This window comes from Aphis gossypii, chromosome 3, assembly GCF_020184175.1.
Source record: "Aphis gossypii isolate Hap1 chromosome 3, ASM2018417v2, whole genome shotgun sequence".
Taxonomy (NCBI): domain Eukaryota; kingdom Metazoa; phylum Arthropoda; class Insecta; order Hemiptera; family Aphididae; genus Aphis; species Aphis gossypii.
In genome coordinates this window covers 20,599,617-20,617,322 of record NC_065532.1, presented here as the reverse complement: position 1 = coordinate 20,617,322, position 17,706 = coordinate 20,599,617, and the positions used below count along the sequence as shown (strand labels likewise).

Genomic DNA, 17,706 nt, shown 5'->3' with positions numbered 1-17,706 from the left:
AATAGATACTTTTTTATACTTCGATAATTTTTTAACTCAATATTTTAAACAATTACTATGATCTAACATACTAACCACCCGATTACTGTAATTATTTTTAATAAAATTTAATTCGATACTAATTTATTGGGCTCAGGTGCATTGTGCATATTTAATATAAATATATAATAATATGAAATATGTATATTATATTCCATATCAATCTGACATATATCGATTTTTATTAATTTAAACACCTGTGATAATGATAATTATAGTGATTCATTGATTATGCAAAATGCAAATACTATGAATAAAATATGATTATTATAAAATAGTTTACATAATTAATAAAATATAATATTACAACTGGTAAACATTTATTTTAATGAAAAATACAAAAATTATTATTTACTAATATTTTACTTTAAATCATCATTTATTCATTGTTTTAACAGAATGTCCATATAAAATGTGGTGAGCTGAGTTACCATTTTTTTATTCCAAAAAGTGTCAAGAAGTTCTAAATGTAGTAGCATATACATAAAATATTATAATACGACATTCATAATCTAAAATGACCGCTCGTGGCCTCGTGCTGACGTGAATGGCCATTTTAATCTTGAAAAAATATAAAAATAAATATAAGTGTAGCTTTTTGGGATAAATTATTAACAAAACAACAAATAAATACAATAAGAATATATAAGATCAAATAAAAATATATTTATTAAAAAAATTATAGAATAAATAATAACTATACAATGTTAATAAATATTAAAAATATTTGACTGGAAAAAAAAATAGAATTTATGGTTAAATAGTAGTTAAGTATCCACGTGTTTTAATACTAAATTCAAACACAACATTGTCTTTTACTACAGTGCAGATCATTACCTTATAAATAATAATAAAAAAAATATAAATATATACATTATACATAGGTACTATACAGCCAATAAATTAATACATTTTAAGAAAACATAATTAAATATCACTAATGAAAAATCAGTCGTAGATTAAATCTAGAAGGTTTTTTACAAAATAAAAATAATAATAGTAATAAAATGTATATCTAGGATATAGTTAACAATAGTATTCACTTGGGATGGAACTGTTAAAATAATTAATCTACTTCTTCAACGGTTGGTCCATTAGATCCTGGGAAACCATGAGCACCAGGTGGCGCGCCACCGGGTTGTCCTGCACCGTGTATCTTCATCATTAAAGCAGAACAGCTCTTTTGGATTTCTTTAAGTTTGTACTCGTATTCTTCTTTGTCTGCCAATTGATTATTGTCTAACCACTGAACCACTGCGTCGCATTCCTGTTTGCCGGTATTTTTCTCAGATTCGGTCAACTTATCGCCGGCCTCGTCCAACGCTTGTTTAACGCCAAACACATAGCTTTCCAACTGATTTTTGGCCGCGATCTTGGCCTTTTGTCGTTCATCCTCGTCTTTGTACCGTTCCGCTTCGTTAAGCATACGATCGATTTCGGCTTGAGACAGGCGACCTTTGTCGTTCTTGATGACAATGTTCTTAGACCGCCCAGAACTGTTTTCTTTGGCAGATACATTCAAAATACCGTTTGCGTCCATATCGAAAGTCACCTCGACCTTGGGTACGCCCCTAGGGGCCGGAGGTATGCCGGTCAGGTCAAACGTTCCTAGCAGATTGTTGTCCTTGGTCATAGCTCTTTCTCCTTCGAACACCTGGATGGTGACGGCTGGTTGGTTATCTGCGTATGTAGTGAACGTTTGGGTTTGTTTGCACGGAATAGTGGAATTGCGCTCGACAATTTTGGTCATCACGCCGCCTGCGGTCTCGATGCCCAGCGACAGAGGAGTGACGTCCACGAGCAACACGTCTTGAATCGCAGAACTCGTGTCACCGCCGAGAATGGCCGCCTGTACCGCGGCACCGTAGGCTACCGCTTCGTCGGGGTTGATGGACAGGTTAAGTGGTTTGCCGCAGAAAAAGTTTTGTAGCAGACTCTGAATCTTTGGAATCCTCGTCGAACCACCCACGAGCACCACGTCGTGTATATCTCCCTTGTCCAACTTGGCATCTGCCAACGCCTTTTCCACTGGCTGCAAAGTAGATCTAAACAGATCTGCGCACAACTCCTCGAAACGCGCTCTAGAAACCTTAGTGTAGAAATCGATACCTTCCATCAAAGCATCAATCTCAATGGTGGCCTCCGAGCTAGACGACAGAGTTCTCTTAGCTCTTTCGGCAGCCGTTCTCAATCGTCTCAACGCTCTCGGGTTGCTACGTACGTCCTTTTTAAATTTCCTCTTGAACTCTTCGGCCAAGTGACTCACCAGCCGGTTGTCGAAGTCTTCGCCGCCCAAGTGCGTGTCGCCCGCCGTTGACTTCACTTCGAATATCGAACCCTCGTCGATCTGCAGAACAGATACATCGAACGTGCCACCGCCCAAATCGAATATCAACACATTCCTCTCTCCTTTCAGGTTCTTGTCTAGACCGTACGCCAAAGCTGCAGCTGTCGGTTCGTTGATTATTCTCATCACGTTTAGGCCGGCTATGACGCCCGCGTCTTTAGTCGCCTGTCTCTGCGAATCGTTGAAGTACGCCGGCACCGTGATGACGGCGTCAGTCACGTCACGTCCCAAGTACGCTTCCGCTGTCTCCTTCATTTTCATTAGCACCATCGAACTGATTTCTTCCGGCGCAAACACTTTCCGTTCACCTTTGAATTCAACTTGGATTTTGGGCTTCCCACAGTCGTTCACCACTTTGAACGGCCAATGTTTAATGTCCGCTTGCGTCTTCTCGTCGTCGAAACGACGTCCGATCAAACGTTTGGCGTCGAACACCGTATTCACGGGGTTCATTGCCACCTGGTTTTTGGCCCCATCGCCGATCAACCGTTCGGTGTCAGTGAATGCCACATAACTCGGGGTGGTCCTGTTACCTTGATCGTTAGCGATGACCTCTACTTTTCCGTGTTGCCAGACACCCACACAAGAATAGGTGGTGCCCAAATCGATACCGATTGCCGTCTTTCCAACCATTTCTTCGCCAGTAATTTTCTCGATTTTATTTACGTACAATACGAATAGATATTAAATTGTGTATATAAAAACAAACGTATACGCAATAACGCACAATTCGATGACGATTTATTTTTTAAAAGTCACTTTGTGTTTAAAATTACACTGGATAAATGGTGAATAATACAGAACAGCACTACTGCACAAGTTAATGTGTTTCGGTCGCACTGATATAGCTTCAAGATTCAAACTGACTGCGAGCGGCGCGGTGCTAACGTTTATATATCCGACGAAACGTTCGAGAAGATTCGATACGTTTCGCGAGCACTGTTTAGGCCGCGACGCCTTCCCCCTACTTCACCGCTTCCAATAACGCGCGATGTGTTAGTTTTCACTGCTATTACTATATTATAAAATATTAGAGCCTAGAGGCATGGATACTACAATGTTATAGAACATTCTCGAACTTTCTTTGTTTTTCTCGTTATTTTTACTTAGGTGTATCTATTTTTATTTTTAAGTGTCTATGTGTGTTGAAAGTTTTATTTAGGTACCTACCTATACCTACCTACCTATGAAGTAGGTAATAGGAAGACGATATTAAATTATGTTGTTTTCGAATACCAAATACCAATGATATTCTATTTAACACTATATAATAAATTATAATACATTATAATATTGTATTCTAAACATTCTAATATTATTAGAAAAATGTTTCTGGGTGGTAGCAAATCAGTTCGTTGATACTTTGGCAGTCAAAAGTAAAAAATTCTAAGTATTTTCAATTTAATCAGGAAGAACAAAATAAGTTGCTCAATAACAGCCTAACGAAAAGTTTTATGCAAAACCAGTATTTGTGTCAATGTATTTTTTTTTTTGATTCAAAAACATGTGTTGGTAATTATTGTGTTACTGTAATTAGGTAACTACTTAAAATTTCATTATATAGGTAGGTATGTATATTAACATTTATTAAACTTGAAAGCATTTTCAAATTATTTGTGCTATTTAAAGATATTTGAAAACTTTTACTTTTTTTAGATTCTTTTAAATTTAAGTATTTGTAGATTATTTTATAGTTAACATTTAAAAAATTTGATGACTTAATACAAGGTTCTTCGAATGCTGTCTTTACTGTTTACAAAAACTTAAAAATTTCAAAAATACAAAAATTTGTAAGCAGCATTTAAATTTTCAAGTACATTCTAATAGTAACCATAGCAACCTATGGTTCATTTAATTTTACAAAACATTCTTGAAATTGTTCTGTTTTTTTTTACGTTATTTGTACTCTACATTTTTAGATTCTGAGCAGAGTATGTGTTTTTTGCGATTTTACAATGATAAGTTTTTCTAATTATGTACAGGTAATCTAAAAAATAATTTTTTTTCAACTTTAAGGGCGGTGGTTTCGGAAATTTTTTTTATTTAGTTTGTACTTAAAGAAGGTCAATATTAAAAATTATCTCCTTATTTTTCAATTAAATTGGAAATAACAAAAGAAAAAATTTAAAAAAAAACAGAAATATTGTTACCTACGCAAATCAACCTTTTTAACAAAATCAATTTTGTTTTTTGGTTTAAAATGTTTTGACTCTTTTTGAAGTATTTATAGACATTTGATATGCTTGCAATTTGCATTTTATACATCGATAGAAATTGTTATATACAAAAAAGATTTTTAATTTTAGAAAGTAGAAACCGAAAAACTTATAAAATATTCGAGTGTTATTTTTTTTTTTTTCAAATTCACAATTAAATGATGAAATTATATTATATTTATTATGTACACTATGAATAACGATATTTATCGTTTTTTTATAGTCAAAAATTGTTTTTGATGTGGATATAAAATTCACTATTAGCATTTAGCATACATATTATACTGATCATTCATTTATATATAGAAATGTGTAAAAAAAATAATTTATATTTTATACCCTTACGTTTTAATCATCTATTATAATAATAACTCAAATTAATAAGTTTTCAAAATACACATTGAAACATTTTAATACCTATACATATTATATACAATATTTAGGGAAAACATTGAATACAAACATATTTTATGCATTATATTATAGTCTATTTTAAAACTATACCCCCATCTGAATTTTGTAATATTATTTCCTGGATATTTATTGCAGAATAATAGTAGAGCTCGTAAAAGGAAATCAAAAGAAATTTTATAATGGTTCTTATGGGAGGCACAGATTTATAAACCATTATTACAATTTTTTTTTCCTGTAATAAAATAATAAAAGTAATAATGTAAGTATGTAATTCACTAATATTATAATTTATATAACTAATTATTATTATTATTTATTGCTTTATTGAACACAGATTTAAATATTGCGCGCTTTTGTCTGGGCTTATTGAAAATATTTACAGAGTCTTTGATATTTGATCATCAAAAAAACACAGATTTCCATATAAGTCTGTACAAAAAAAAAAACAAGTTACAATCTTGGTTGTTTATATCATGTTATCATACAATAGGGAATAAAACATTGAAAAACACAGACTAAACATTACAATAATATGAATAAGATTTACTTATAATTTTTCTTTTTTATTTATAGCAAATAATGTACACAAATAATTAGTAATAAGTAATTAAATTAACAGTAAAACTATTCGAGACTCGAGTTAGTGTGTTTTGTGTCCCGACGTCCAGACTAATTTAAAAATGGAGAAACCACCGAAAAATCCTAAAGTCGCCAAGGTATGTAACTACATGACGGTTATGAAAAATCTTTTTAAATAGTTAAGGAAAGTATCCACTGGAATTGTTTACTACTCATATTTGTGTTTTAGGTGAAAAATAAGGCACCTGCAGAGATACAAATCACTGCTGAGCAGTTATTAAGAGAAGCAAAGGAGCGTGATCTTGAAATTGTACCACCTGTAAGTATTTTGATTAATGAACTTTACCTTTATTGTGTAGTCTATTTTAGATTTTTAACTAAAATATTTATGACATTAATATGCATTTCTAATAAAATCTAATAAAAAATAGCCTCCCAAACAAAAAATCTCTGATCCAGTAGAATTAAGAGACTATCAACACAGAAAACGTCGTGCTTTTGAAGATAATATTAGAAGAAACCGTACAAATATAAGTAATTGGATAAAATATGCTGCATGGGAAGAAAGTCAAAAAGAAATTCAAAGGTAAACCATATTAAATTAATTTAGCCGTACGTTACAATATTTTAAATCATAGTATCGTGCAATAACACCTACTTAAAATTATATTTTTTTATTCAGTTATTAATTTATGTGGATTCTGAACTTGTTAGTGTTAGAAACATACAACACAATAAATTTTCATTCAGCAGTACGACTTTAGTATTATTAGCTTTAATATAAGATTAATAGAGTGAATGGACTTTTTAAATTGTATTATCAAACTTAAAAATAACAATTTTTATCTATGTTCTCAAAAGGTTTTCATTGATATTTTTATTTTAAAATAAGTTATTATTGATTAATATTATAGTTTTAAAATGTTCACTACTCTAATGTCTAATATTAAAACTATGATCACATTTAGTAATTAAATGTTTATTAGATGAAGACATACATTACAATTTGGAATCCTGTTAATCTAAATCTTTTTTTATGTTATATAAATTAAGTATTTTTTCTCATTTAATGCAAAAAATTCTTTAATAAAATAAACCCAATCTAACCTTTGCCAATTATTATGTAGCTTACCAAGTTAAAATTTTGTTGAAAGTATGTGTTTCATACAGTTAAAACTTAATATTTTTTATTTTTATATATTATTATTCTAAGTTTATGTTGCTTATAATTTTAATTTACATAACTGTATATTTATTTTAAGAGCACGATCAATTTATGAAAGAGCACTAGATACAGATCACCGAAATATAACACTATGGCTAAAATACGCCGAACTAGAAATGAGACATCGACAAGTGATGCATGCCAGAAATCTTTGGGATCGTGCAGTTGTCATCATGCCTCGTGCCAATCAATTTTGGTACAAATATACTTATATGGAAGAAATGTTAGGAAATGTCGCTGGTAAAATTAAAATTTAATAATTTACATTTTTTTCTATTATTATTTTATGTAATGAGAATAATTATTTTTAGGAGCTAGAGCAGTATTTGAACGATGGATGGAATGGGAACCACCAGAACAAGCTTGGTTGACTTATATAAAATTTGAATTGCGTTACCATGAAGTTGATCGTGCAAGAAAAATCTATAATAATTTTGTTATGGTACACCCAGACGTCACAAACTGGATAAGATATGCTAGGTAATATATGTTCCAAGTTAAAATTAAAAAGTTTTTCATTACTTTTTCTTTTAGATTTGAAGAGCAAAATGGTTTTATTGTTGGAGCAAGAAGTGTATTTGAAAAAGCAGTTGAATTTTTTGGTGATGATCATATCAATGAAAATTTGTTTATTGCATTCGCTAGATTTGAAGAAAGACAAAAAGAAGTATTAAAATTGATTAATATTATTTTTTTTACATTTATTAAAGAATATACAATATATAAATATTTGTTATTTAATTAACATTCACAATATTTGATTTGATTTAAGCATGAACGTGTACGAGTAATTTATAAATATGCTTTGGATCATGTTCCTAAAGACAGATGCCATGATATATATAAAGCATATACAATACATGAGAAAAAATTTGGTGATCGAACTGCAATTGAAAGTGTTATTAGTAGTAAAAGAAAACTGCAATATGAACAAGTATTTATAAATTTTAAATTAAATTAAAACCATGTTTTAACTATTTCACTTTCAGGAAGTAAAAGATAATCCAACAAATTACGATGCTTGGTTTGATTACTTAAAATTGGTCGAAAGTGAAGGAAATTTAGAAGTCATTCGAGATACATATGAACGAGCAGTTGCCAATATACCTCCTTCAAATGTAAGCTTCTTTTATTAATAAGTATATATATTAATTAATTTTGTTTTCCATGTGTTAAATCTTAATCCTTTGCAATTAAATTCTATATATTTTTATTATAGGAAAAGCATGCGTGGCGTCGATATGTTTATTTATGGATAAATTATGCTTTGTTTGAAGAACTAGAAGCTGAAGATGAAGAGCGGACACGTGACGTTTACCAGACATTCATTTCTACTATACCTCATAAAATATTCACTTTTTCTAAAGCTTGGTTATATTATGCACAATTTGAAATACGACATAAAAATTTAACAGCCGCAAGAAAACGAATGGTAATGTTTTGTAGTTTTAAATAAGTTCTATAATATCTATATTATAGCTAATTGATTTTACAGGGTGTTGCATTAGGTTTATGCCCCAGAGATAAACTGTTTAGAGGCTATATTGATTTAGAAATACAACTTAGAGAATTTGAAAGATGTCGTATATTATATGAAAAGTATTTAGAATTCGGATCAGAAAATTGTGTTACTTGGATTCGAGTACGTATTAACTAAATGACTAAATATATGAGGCGGTAGTACAATTATTAAGTTTTTGCATACCAATTAAAATTGATTTTTATTTTAGTTTGCAGAGTTAGAAACAGTATTGGGTGATATTGATCGCGCTAGAGCTATTTATGAATTAGCTGTAAATCAACAACGATTAGATATGCCAGAAGTTCTATGGAAATCTTACATTGATTTTGAGACATTACAAGGGGAAACGGAAAAAGCTAGAAAGTTATATGAAAGACTTTTAGAAAGAACTAATCATTTCAAAGTAATGTTCTACCATATTTATATTTGATTTTTTTTGTTAACAAATTAAATAAGTAAGCTAATAAAAATAAAAAACCTACTTTGATATGGCAGGTATGGATGAGTTATGCACAATTTGAAGCTTCTTCAGAAGAGGAAGGTATCGATAGTGTATCAGTAGCAAGAAGAGTATTTGAAAGAGGTAATGAAGCATTACGAAGAGGTGGTACACCAGAAGAAAGAGAAGGCATTTTACAAGCATGGTGTAAATTTGAAGAAGAACATGGAGATGAAGATAGTAAAACTAAAGTCAAAAACATGTTGCCAAGGAGGATTAAAAAACGAGTGCCTTATACCTCAGAAAGTGGAGTAAGAAAAATTTTATTTATATTATAACTATTTTACACTATTAAAATATTTACTGAATTAATATTTGTTTAATTTATTTCAGAGGGACAAAGGATGGGAAGAAAAAATAGACTATATTTTCCCAGAGGATGACGCTGCAAGACCAAACCTTAAACTTCTAGAAACTGCTAAAGCATGGAAGAAAAGGAAATTAGAAGAAGTGTAAATAGATGACCATGTATGAATTTCTATTATTTATCTAATATGAATTACATACCACAATGTTTTTAATAATAATTGTATATTATTTACATGTCTGAGTAAAATACGAATGATACAATATACGTTTGGTATATTAATTAACTTGATATTAGGAAGACCTTTAAATGTCATAGAATAAATTTAGTTTATTCTGTGTATATACTGGTAGATAATGACACTCTAATATAATAACACAGTAGTGATACATTAAATTAAATATCATTATTTTCATTTGATATCTATCTATTAGTACTTGATTTTCCTAACTCTTGCTAGTATATAAATTTAATTATTTAGTCAAATATCACTTAACAATGTCATAAGATATATATTTTTTATAGAATGTCAATACGTCCAATTTTTTTCAATTTTATTGAAACTAATATTTATATTATTCATTATTTTGAAATAAAATGTATTAATTATAATAGTCGAGTAAAGAGGGCCAAGTACCTTAATCTCAATAATATTGTTACTAGGTACAAGCATATTATGTCATTTACTCATGTTACATAATATCAGTATTAATTATTATAAACCAACATGACCATCACCTTTTTTAATAAAATATTGAACAATTTCTTTACTCGTTACACAGACAATAGTACTTTCTATCCAGACAACTGGAATGAAGAAGATTATTTTCCAGCATTTAAGTTGTGATCGAAAATTATACTATCTGCGTGAACGATAAATTATATAATTTATGTTGTATTTTTTTATTTCATTTATACAATATAAATAAATATAATGTTTTATTATTAACTACATAGAGTTAATATGATAGAAGACAGGTATTTTTAAGTAATATAATACATTTTACATTTAGCAATTTTATTTCAAAATTACATAAAAATTATTGTTTTGATACAAATGTTAGATTAACCTAATGATGGTTAATCAATGCAATAATTTATTAATCACAGTCATCTAATCTTACTGGATGCTCTAGTGGTATAATTGATTTTTTCTCAACATCTCTAGAAAGTGCTTTTCTCATGTCTGAAAATAAATATATTTTAATAATTTTTTATTTAAAAAACCCTACTGTACAAAGATAGGTAAGTGGGTACCGCTCTGCTATGCATTTGTGATAGAGTGGGTTACAATATAGCCAATATAGGTATGTTAAATTTGTCAATGAACCAACGGGTGAACTAAAAATTTTATAAACATTTGAACTTGAAATTCTCATAAAAATTGATTAGGCTTTCCAGTAGAATTTTTGTATTACATTTTTAAATCTTAAGTATAAAAACAAACATTTTTATCAATTTTGTCAAAATTCTATCTTAAATATTTAAAAAAATATATATATTATTCAACATTTTTAAGTAGCTACAGTTATTTGTTTTCTAGTTATTCCAAAAAAAAAGCTAACCTAACCTTGATTTTGTCGAAACTTGGATTTGCATAAAAATAAGTACTGGGGTTTTTTAAATTTGATATCCAAAACCACCCCTATTTTTGAAAATTAAAGCATTTTAACAACATCTTATAGTTACACATTTACAAATAAAAAAAAAAAAAAACTCAGCACGATAAAATTAAAACATTTATCGCTCTGCTCAGAATTTAAAAATAAATACCATAAGCATCTTCATCAGGATCTCCGGAATAATATTCTAATACGGTACGATACACTGTATATCCTAAGCTCTTATACATTGATATAGCAACTGTATTGCTGACGCGCACATATAGATCAACAAACCATGCATCTTTTCTGAAAAATATTAGAACATTAGAAAGTGTAAATAAAATTTTTAATAAAAATTTACTTTTCCGAAATTTCTTCTAACCAATTCATTAATACACCTGCAACACCTAACCTTCTGTATTCTGGAGCAACAGTTAATGCAGTCACATGGCCATGCCAACTATCTGGCTGTCCTTCAGATTTTCCCATAACTAAATACAATTTACATTTTAATAGGTATATTAAAATAAAATTGTTTTATATGTAATTATATACACACACACACATTGTATCATTTGCTAATATAAAACAATATATATTAGCAAGGCCGTAACTGGAGGGTCCAGGGGTCTGGATCTTTTTTTTTTCATTAGTATATTTTATTATATTATAGTGATAATAATGTTTATTAGACTAAGTAAACTTACTATAGCCCATAATCTCTCCAGTAGGAGATTCAGCAACTTGAAAATACTCTGGCCAATGTGCAAGATATTGCATATAAAATGGTATTGCATACTGTTTAATGTATAAGTTAAGTTTAAATTTATGATATTAGCAATGATTATAGAATATGGCCTATGTTATAGGGATTTTTAGTCTATTTTATAATAAAATTTATTATAAATACCATTTAATGGTAATAAAACTTATCTAATTATTAAATAATAATAATAAATTATTATTAATTTCAAATTATACACAATGGAAAATAAATAAATAAGTAAAATATTCAAATAAATCTAAAAATTCTTAGTAAATACACTTATTAAAATTAATTAAATGTAAATGTGTTAAAAAATATGGTAACACTGAGTTTACTTCTTTATTATCAAATAGCGCAGAACTTCAATAAATTATAATAATACCTACAGATATTGAAACTGTATAACTTAATGTATTTTGTTTATTTTTAGAACTTGTGTATTGAATGTTTAAAAAAGGATACAGTCTCTGTAAGCGAATCTAGATTCCTGAAATAACAACATAGATTCAAAAGTTAATTCAATAATTAGTAACTAAAATTAAAATAAATAAATAATTTAATATTTATATTAAATCTAAATTATTGACATAATATTTTTCAATTAAATATTTAGTTTCAAGAATAAATGCATAGGTACATAGGTTATGCATAATATAAATAGTAGGTTAATAGGTAATAGTAATTGAAATTAGATAAATTATTACACTTCATTAAACATACTTCAGAAATACAAATCTTAATAAATAAGTAAAATTAAATATTTTAATAAAATAATTAATATTTTATTGTTTAACAATATTAATAATCTACCTATGTATTTTTAAGTATTCAAATATTAAAATATTAAAGAAATATTAATTTGAAAAATTTTCTAGGAGCAATTCTTCATAACGGTTTCTGTTTTAGGAATAGATTTTAATGTTCTTCAGTTTTGGTTTGGATATCAAATAGTTATTTATATTCTTGGATTTCAGTTATGTTTTCTTTTTAATCCAGGTTTGAAAGCTTTTTGTTTTTGGTTTTACTTATTAGTTAATTTGAGTAACAAACATTTTATTAAAATAATTATAATGTAAGAAAGCTTAGTAAAATAATTGAGATTTATAAGTTGTATTAGTCATTAATCATCAGGTCATTGTATAAAAATGTTTTTAACAAAAAAATCACTTACACATTATTGAATTTAAATAAATCATCACAATTGAATGGTCTTAGTGTTGTCATTTTGTTGTCAATGATAACTATTTAATGTTTAAAAACTGAAAAATTAATAAAATGTATTATATATTTATTTATGGTTAGTAATGAAGTAAGTAAAGAGCATATAAAAAAATAATTACAAAATATAATATTATGTATCATGGACCCATATAAAAAATATACAATTTTATTTATTTTGTTTTAATTTTTTATTATGATAACATTTATCAAAAATAAAATGGCCGTGTCTAAAGAGTGTGGTAAAAACCGATAATATTCCTTGGTTAGGTTACCTAACTTTCAAGCGGTTTTTCTAATCGGATATTATTATCTATTTTGTGCATGACTATGAAAATATTGAAAACATGTTGTGATCTGTGAAGAATTTGTTTTTTGTTTATAAATTCTATAACTACCTACCTGGCTACCTACTCTACTCAGATTTTAAGTCTTTAATAACGCCAAACAAATCACAATAATAAGATAATTTGCCCTTTATTAGATATCCATTTAAAGTTACCTTTTTGAATTAAAAATGGCTTTAAACTACAGTTCTATCGACGATGACGGTGCCTTTTCATTCCGGAATCTTGAAAGGTTTGTCTGTTTTATTTTCTATCAATAATATTGACATTACTACTTTAAAAATATGTATCTTTTTATAATTTATGTGATTTAAGTGGGACATTTAACTAATTAATTTCAACTACACTAATATTCCTTGTTGAGAATTTAAAATATTTTACTCATAATTAATATTTAGAACTATATTATATGTGAATCAAGATTTAGTGCAAGTGTTCTTATAAATAACATTCATATCATATAAATCTTAATCTAGTACATTTTTAAATATCAAGTCTGTCACTCACTTATTGTTAAACTATAATTTTGAGATGGTATAATGCAGTCTCAAACATACGTCCCGCAATGAATATTTATTTCTTCAAAAATTTTGATTTTGATTTTGTTAATTTAAGTTTTAGTATTAAAATTAGAAGAAAAAAAAGAAGTATTTTACCCACTAACCTTTGACGTAAATATATTTGGCCTGTTAGTAATTTGAGTCTGAGATTACTAGTATAGTGTAATAATGAATACAAAAAAAAAAAAAAAACATTTAATTAATAAAAGTACGCTCAATTTCAAATTTCTTTAATTTTATTATTACATTTATATTATGTACCTACTTTATTTATCAAAAACTTCCAAATACAATAAAATGTGAGCTCTAGGAGAGTGGCGGCTTATATATTGACTAATTGGATCTGTCTCTGGTTTGAACAATGTTTTACTCCGATGAATCATAAATTATGACTTATTTGTAACTGAGACAAACAAATTATATACATACTTTATTTAAAAGTTTTTTATATTTTAATGTTTAAATTTAAATTTTTTTGTTTATTATACATAGTACATATTATGTGATTAATTTGTATTATAAATTATAATTTTCCATTTATTTTACATTGGTTATAATTTTATACCACCATTTTCCAAATGTATGCAACATTTTAATAATTTTTTAATCCTTAGAAATGCAAAACTTGAAAAAATGGGACTTAAAATGCCTAGTTTTCGAAAAACTGGTACTACAATTGTTGGAGTGACTACTCGGGATTGTGTCATTTTGGCTGCAGATACTCGTGCTACATCTGACACAATAGTTATGGAAAAAAATTGTGAAAAAATCCATTACATTGGCAAATATATGCAGTATGTTTACTTATTATTTATCAATGTCTTTTAATAATTTTAATATGGTACTATTTTAGTTGCTGTGGTGCTGGTACAGCAGCAGACACTATGCAAGTTACACGTATGGTATCTGCTAATGTTTCCTTGCAAGCATTCAAGTTTCCTGATGAAATGGTTCCCGTTGCATTTGCTGCTAGGTCACTCCGTCAATACCTTTTTAAATACATGGTAATTTAGTTTTTATTTTTTATTGTTCAATTTATTAATTTTTATGTTTGATTAAGGGGTATGTTTCGGCCGCATTAATTTTGGGTGGAATTGATAATACTGGCTCACATTTATATTCCATTTACCCTCATGGTTCAATTGATAAATTACCTTATATATCTATGGGATCAGGAAGTATGGCCGCTATTTCAGAACTTGAAAGTCGCTGGAATGAAAATCTAACTGTAAGTTTTAAAACACTTTAATTTATACTTGATTGAATGATTGTTTTGAATTCCTTAAATTATTCATTAGGAAGAAGAAGGCATGAAACTGGCATGTGATGCTATTTTGGGTGGTGTATTTAATGATCTTGGATCTGGAAGTAATGTGGATCTATGTATTATCAAAAAAGATGGAACTCGCATGCTCAGAAACTATCTGACACCTAATAAGAAGCCAGCAACGTAGGTTTATTATTTTATTTTACTATAGTCCTATTAACTTATAAATTATATTATGTTTATTTATTTTAGTGCTAAATATGTTTATCCAACGGGTTTGACTAAAGTTTTGCGCAAAAGTGAAATCAAATTCCAAGTTGCAGAAGAAACTGTCATGGAAGTCGATTCTTGAATTTTTTTTTTTATTATTAAATTCTAAGTATAAAAAATAATTTTATATACATTTTCTTTTTCCAATAAAACTGATTTTTAATTGGTATTTGTGTCAACATTTTTTAAGACATAAGTGTAAAATACTAATATAACAAAAAACTAAATATATTTAAAATTATGTTTTATGAAAATGTTAATTAATATATGATTTTGATGCATTTTTATTTAAATTAAGTCAAATAAATAAACTAAACTTGACTAAATATCTCTCATCGTTTGTACCTATATTGAAATTTATCAATTTAATACATATATTTGAGCTTGATGACTAAGGGCTAACAAATTTTAATTTATTAAAATAATTGAAAATATAAATTTTGAACGATCAATAACATGGTTTTCCTGTTTAAACATTTCCGGATATAATATCATTATGATATATATCAACAGTAATTACATAATATATTATATACAATATAATAAAATTAATGAAATTTTCTCCTTAAGTGCTTAATATAGTAATATAAAAATAATAACAATACTTTGAAATAGTTCATAAATCTAGATTCTAGAGTTATATTAGAGTATATACTGTTTTAAAAAGAAATATTTTTATTTAAGTAATCTAAATAAAAACATTTCTTAATAAGAATTAAGATAAAATAATAAATGATGTTTTGAAGAAAGTGTATACATTGTTGCATATCAGAAAATCACAAAATATACAAATTGGAAGACATTTTACAATATATTTGACATACGACCGAGTATGGAAATATCATCTAACGGATTTAAACGTTTTGCTTAAAACTTAGGCCCTAAATTGTATGAAATTATGCCAGCAAAGACAACATCAGTCAATTCAGTCATTGAATGTTGTTATCAATTTGCTCTTAATACCGCTGTGACAGCTTACCAGTTTTATAGCATCTGAATCACTCATCAAGGTTTAATAATACTGTTATAGTATATGCCATCTGCTTAAAACAAAATTAAATCATGCCAAGTAGTATTCGATTAAGTAGAGATGCATACAAGTCACGAGAAATTGGGTAATAGAAAATGGCTAAATGCTTCAATGGAGTTTAACACCAAATATGTTAATTTATGTACTGGTTAATGAGTAGTTGTATTTATAAAAACCTCTGATCATTTAAATAAAGATGTCTCGGGAGTTAGAACAATTTATATGTATAAGACAAATTATTTAATTTGAATAAAATAATAATTTATTTGTATTACAATTTAATATTTATTTAACAAATATCTCAGGATGAGATTTAAAAAAATTGATTAAACATGAAATAACATCTTTCAATCCAATATTTTCAATGTTTGCATTAAAGCTCACATATATTGGAATTGATGTTTTTAAACTTTTTGTTAGTGTGTTAGCTATTGATTCAGACCTACTATCAGGATCTGTACTAAAAATAGCACTAGATATTGTATCTGTGCTATTTCTTTGTGTCATAGCAACAGATAAGCATGAAAACGTATTATCTTGACCAATAACAATAAAAAAACAATTATCAAAACACAATATTTGATTATATATGGTGACACCTAATACTTCTGACATAAATGAAAACTTTTTAGTTTTTGGTTGAACATATTCTATAGTGGCAACCTCTAAATTTTTTTCAGGAATCTCCATTTCTTAAAATATACTGTATTACTGTAAACAAAAATCAACAAATTTTGAATAAATAATAAATTTTTTAGAGCCATGACTTAATACTAAATGATAAATAACATAGCGATACACATTTTTAATATTTCTTGAAAGTTTTGCTGCCGATGTCTCGAATAAAATAAGTTATATAATTTATGCAATAAATCATCAGTTAGGTAGTTAGTCAAATAGAAAATTATAAATTAACGTTAAATTACTTAAATATGGACAATAGTTGTATACCTTCGCAATCAGTTTTAATTTCAAACAATTTGTATCTTGATTTTTACTTAAAACACAGAATAAATATAAATAACATTTAACTTATTTTCAACTGTTTAAATTCAATACTACATTATAGCTTATAGGTAGACGGTAGACCGTTGACCGTTGTATACTTGGAATTTGGATGAAGACTTGGGAGTTGGGACTCGGGATAATCAGTAGTTATCCGAAAAATGATAAGAAAGAGACACTTGATAAGACTTCTAAAGAAGAAATTACCAACCGTCGGACTTTTTGTTGTTAATATTGATAAAAATTATATTGTATTCTAGTATTCTACATACTACTAAAAATTATACTTACTATTTAGCTTTAGCATATCATATTAGGTATCTGAAAATCATATTTTCTGCATGTTGTATCTGATACTAGTAGTTAATACTTTTTTTGAGATTTTCTAGGGCATTAAAATCCCAGCCCTTCTTATAACTTATAAGTAGGTAATAGGCACCTATTAACATTAAGTTATAGTTTTTAAGCTAGTGTAATAAAATAAGAAATTT

General features: G+C 27.8%; 4 protein-coding genes across 5 annotated transcripts; 2 read left to right on the top strand and 2 right to left on the bottom strand.

The window, feature by feature from the left end:
- Positions 1-683: 683 nt before the first annotated feature.
- Positions 684-3,264, bottom strand: LOC114132056 (heat shock protein 70 A1-like). The gene has a single exon (XM_027997432.2). The coding sequence runs from the start codon at positions 3,017-3,019 to the stop codon at positions 1,106-1,108; it is 1,914 nt and encodes a 637-aa protein (XP_027853233.1). The 5' UTR covers positions 3,020-3,264; the 3' UTR covers positions 684-1,105.
- Positions 3,265-5,514: 2,250 nt separating this feature from the next.
- LOC114132049 (protein crooked neck) lies at positions 5,515-9,413 on the top strand. The gene is made up of 13 exons (XM_027997425.2): positions 5,515-5,732; positions 5,825-5,914; positions 6,027-6,181; positions 6,858-7,060; positions 7,132-7,300; positions 7,355-7,487; positions 7,593-7,754; positions 7,810-7,938; positions 8,040-8,252; positions 8,316-8,462; positions 8,551-8,745; positions 8,838-9,092; positions 9,175-9,413. The coding sequence occupies exons 1-13, from the start codon at positions 5,697-5,699 to the stop codon at positions 9,295-9,297; spliced, it is 2,010 nt and encodes a 669-aa protein (XP_027853226.1). The 5' UTR covers positions 5,515-5,696; the 3' UTR covers positions 9,298-9,413.
- Positions 9,414-10,149: 736 nt separating this feature from the next.
- On the bottom strand, positions 10,150-12,997 carry LOC114132051 (N-alpha-acetyltransferase 20). 2 transcript variants are annotated; one of them, XM_027997427.2, is made up of 7 exons: positions 12,859-12,997; positions 12,690-12,777; positions 11,981-12,005; positions 11,460-11,550; positions 11,114-11,243; positions 10,922-11,058; positions 10,150-10,334 (listed from the first exon to the last, which is right to left on the bottom strand). In XM_027997427.2, the coding sequence occupies exons 2-7, from the start codon at positions 12,740-12,742 to the stop codon at positions 10,249-10,251; spliced, it is 522 nt and encodes a 173-aa protein (XP_027853228.1). In that variant the 5' UTR covers positions 12,743-12,777; positions 12,859-12,997; the 3' UTR covers positions 10,150-10,248. The 2 variants fall into 2 exon arrangements, with proteins under 2 accessions (XP_027853228.1, XP_027853229.1); XM_027997428.2 differs by lacking the exon at positions 12,859-12,997 and having other exon boundaries at positions 12,690-12,847.
- An 89-nt stretch (positions 12,998-13,086) lies between these two features.
- LOC114132050 (proteasome subunit beta type-7-like) lies at positions 13,087-15,349 on the top strand. The gene is made up of 6 exons (XM_027997426.2): positions 13,087-13,315; positions 14,258-14,437; positions 14,497-14,647; positions 14,704-14,871; positions 14,942-15,093; positions 15,163-15,349. The coding sequence occupies exons 1-6, from the start codon at positions 13,254-13,256 to the stop codon at positions 15,260-15,262; spliced, it is 813 nt and encodes a 270-aa protein (XP_027853227.1). The 5' UTR covers positions 13,087-13,253; the 3' UTR covers positions 15,263-15,349.
- The last annotated feature ends 2,357 nt before the right edge of the window (positions 15,350-17,706 follow it).

Coding starts and splice junctions, on each gene's coding strand:
- LOC114132056 (XM_027997432.2), bottom strand. CDS start 3,019: ATGGTTGGAAAGACGGCAATCGGTATCGATTTGGGCACCACCTATTCT.
- LOC114132049 (XM_027997425.2), top strand. CDS start 5,697: ATGGAGAAACCACCGAAAAATCCTAAAGTCGCCAAG. Junction 7,301..7,354: donor AACTGGATAAGATATGCTAG/GTAATATATGTT, acceptor TTTTTCTTTTAG/ATTTGAAGAGCAAAATGGTT. Junction 8,253..8,315: donor CAGCCGCAAGAAAACGAATG/GTAATGTTTTGT, acceptor TTGATTTTACAG/GGTGTTGCATTAGGTTTATG.
- LOC114132051 (XM_027997427.2), bottom strand. CDS start 12,742: ATGACAACACTAAGACCATTCAATTGTGATGATTTATTTAAATTCAAT. Junction 11,059..11,113: donor TTAGAAGAAATTTCGGAAAA/GTAAATTTTTAT, acceptor AATATTTTTCAG/AAAAGATGCATGGTTTGTTG. Junction 10,335..10,921: donor TCCTGATGAAGATGCTTATG/GTATTTATTTTT, acceptor ATTTATTTTCAG/ACATGAGAAAAGCACTTTCT.
- LOC114132050 (XM_027997426.2), top strand. CDS start 13,254: ATGGCTTTAAACTACAGTTCTATCGACGATGACGGTGCCTTTTCATTC. Junction 13,316..14,257: donor TCATTCCGGAATCTTGAAAG/GTTTGTCTGTTT, acceptor TTTAATCCTTAG/AAATGCAAAACTTGAAAAAA. Junction 14,872..14,941: donor GCTGGAATGAAAATCTAACT/GTAAGTTTTAAA, acceptor ATTATTCATTAG/GAAGAAGAAGGCATGAAACT.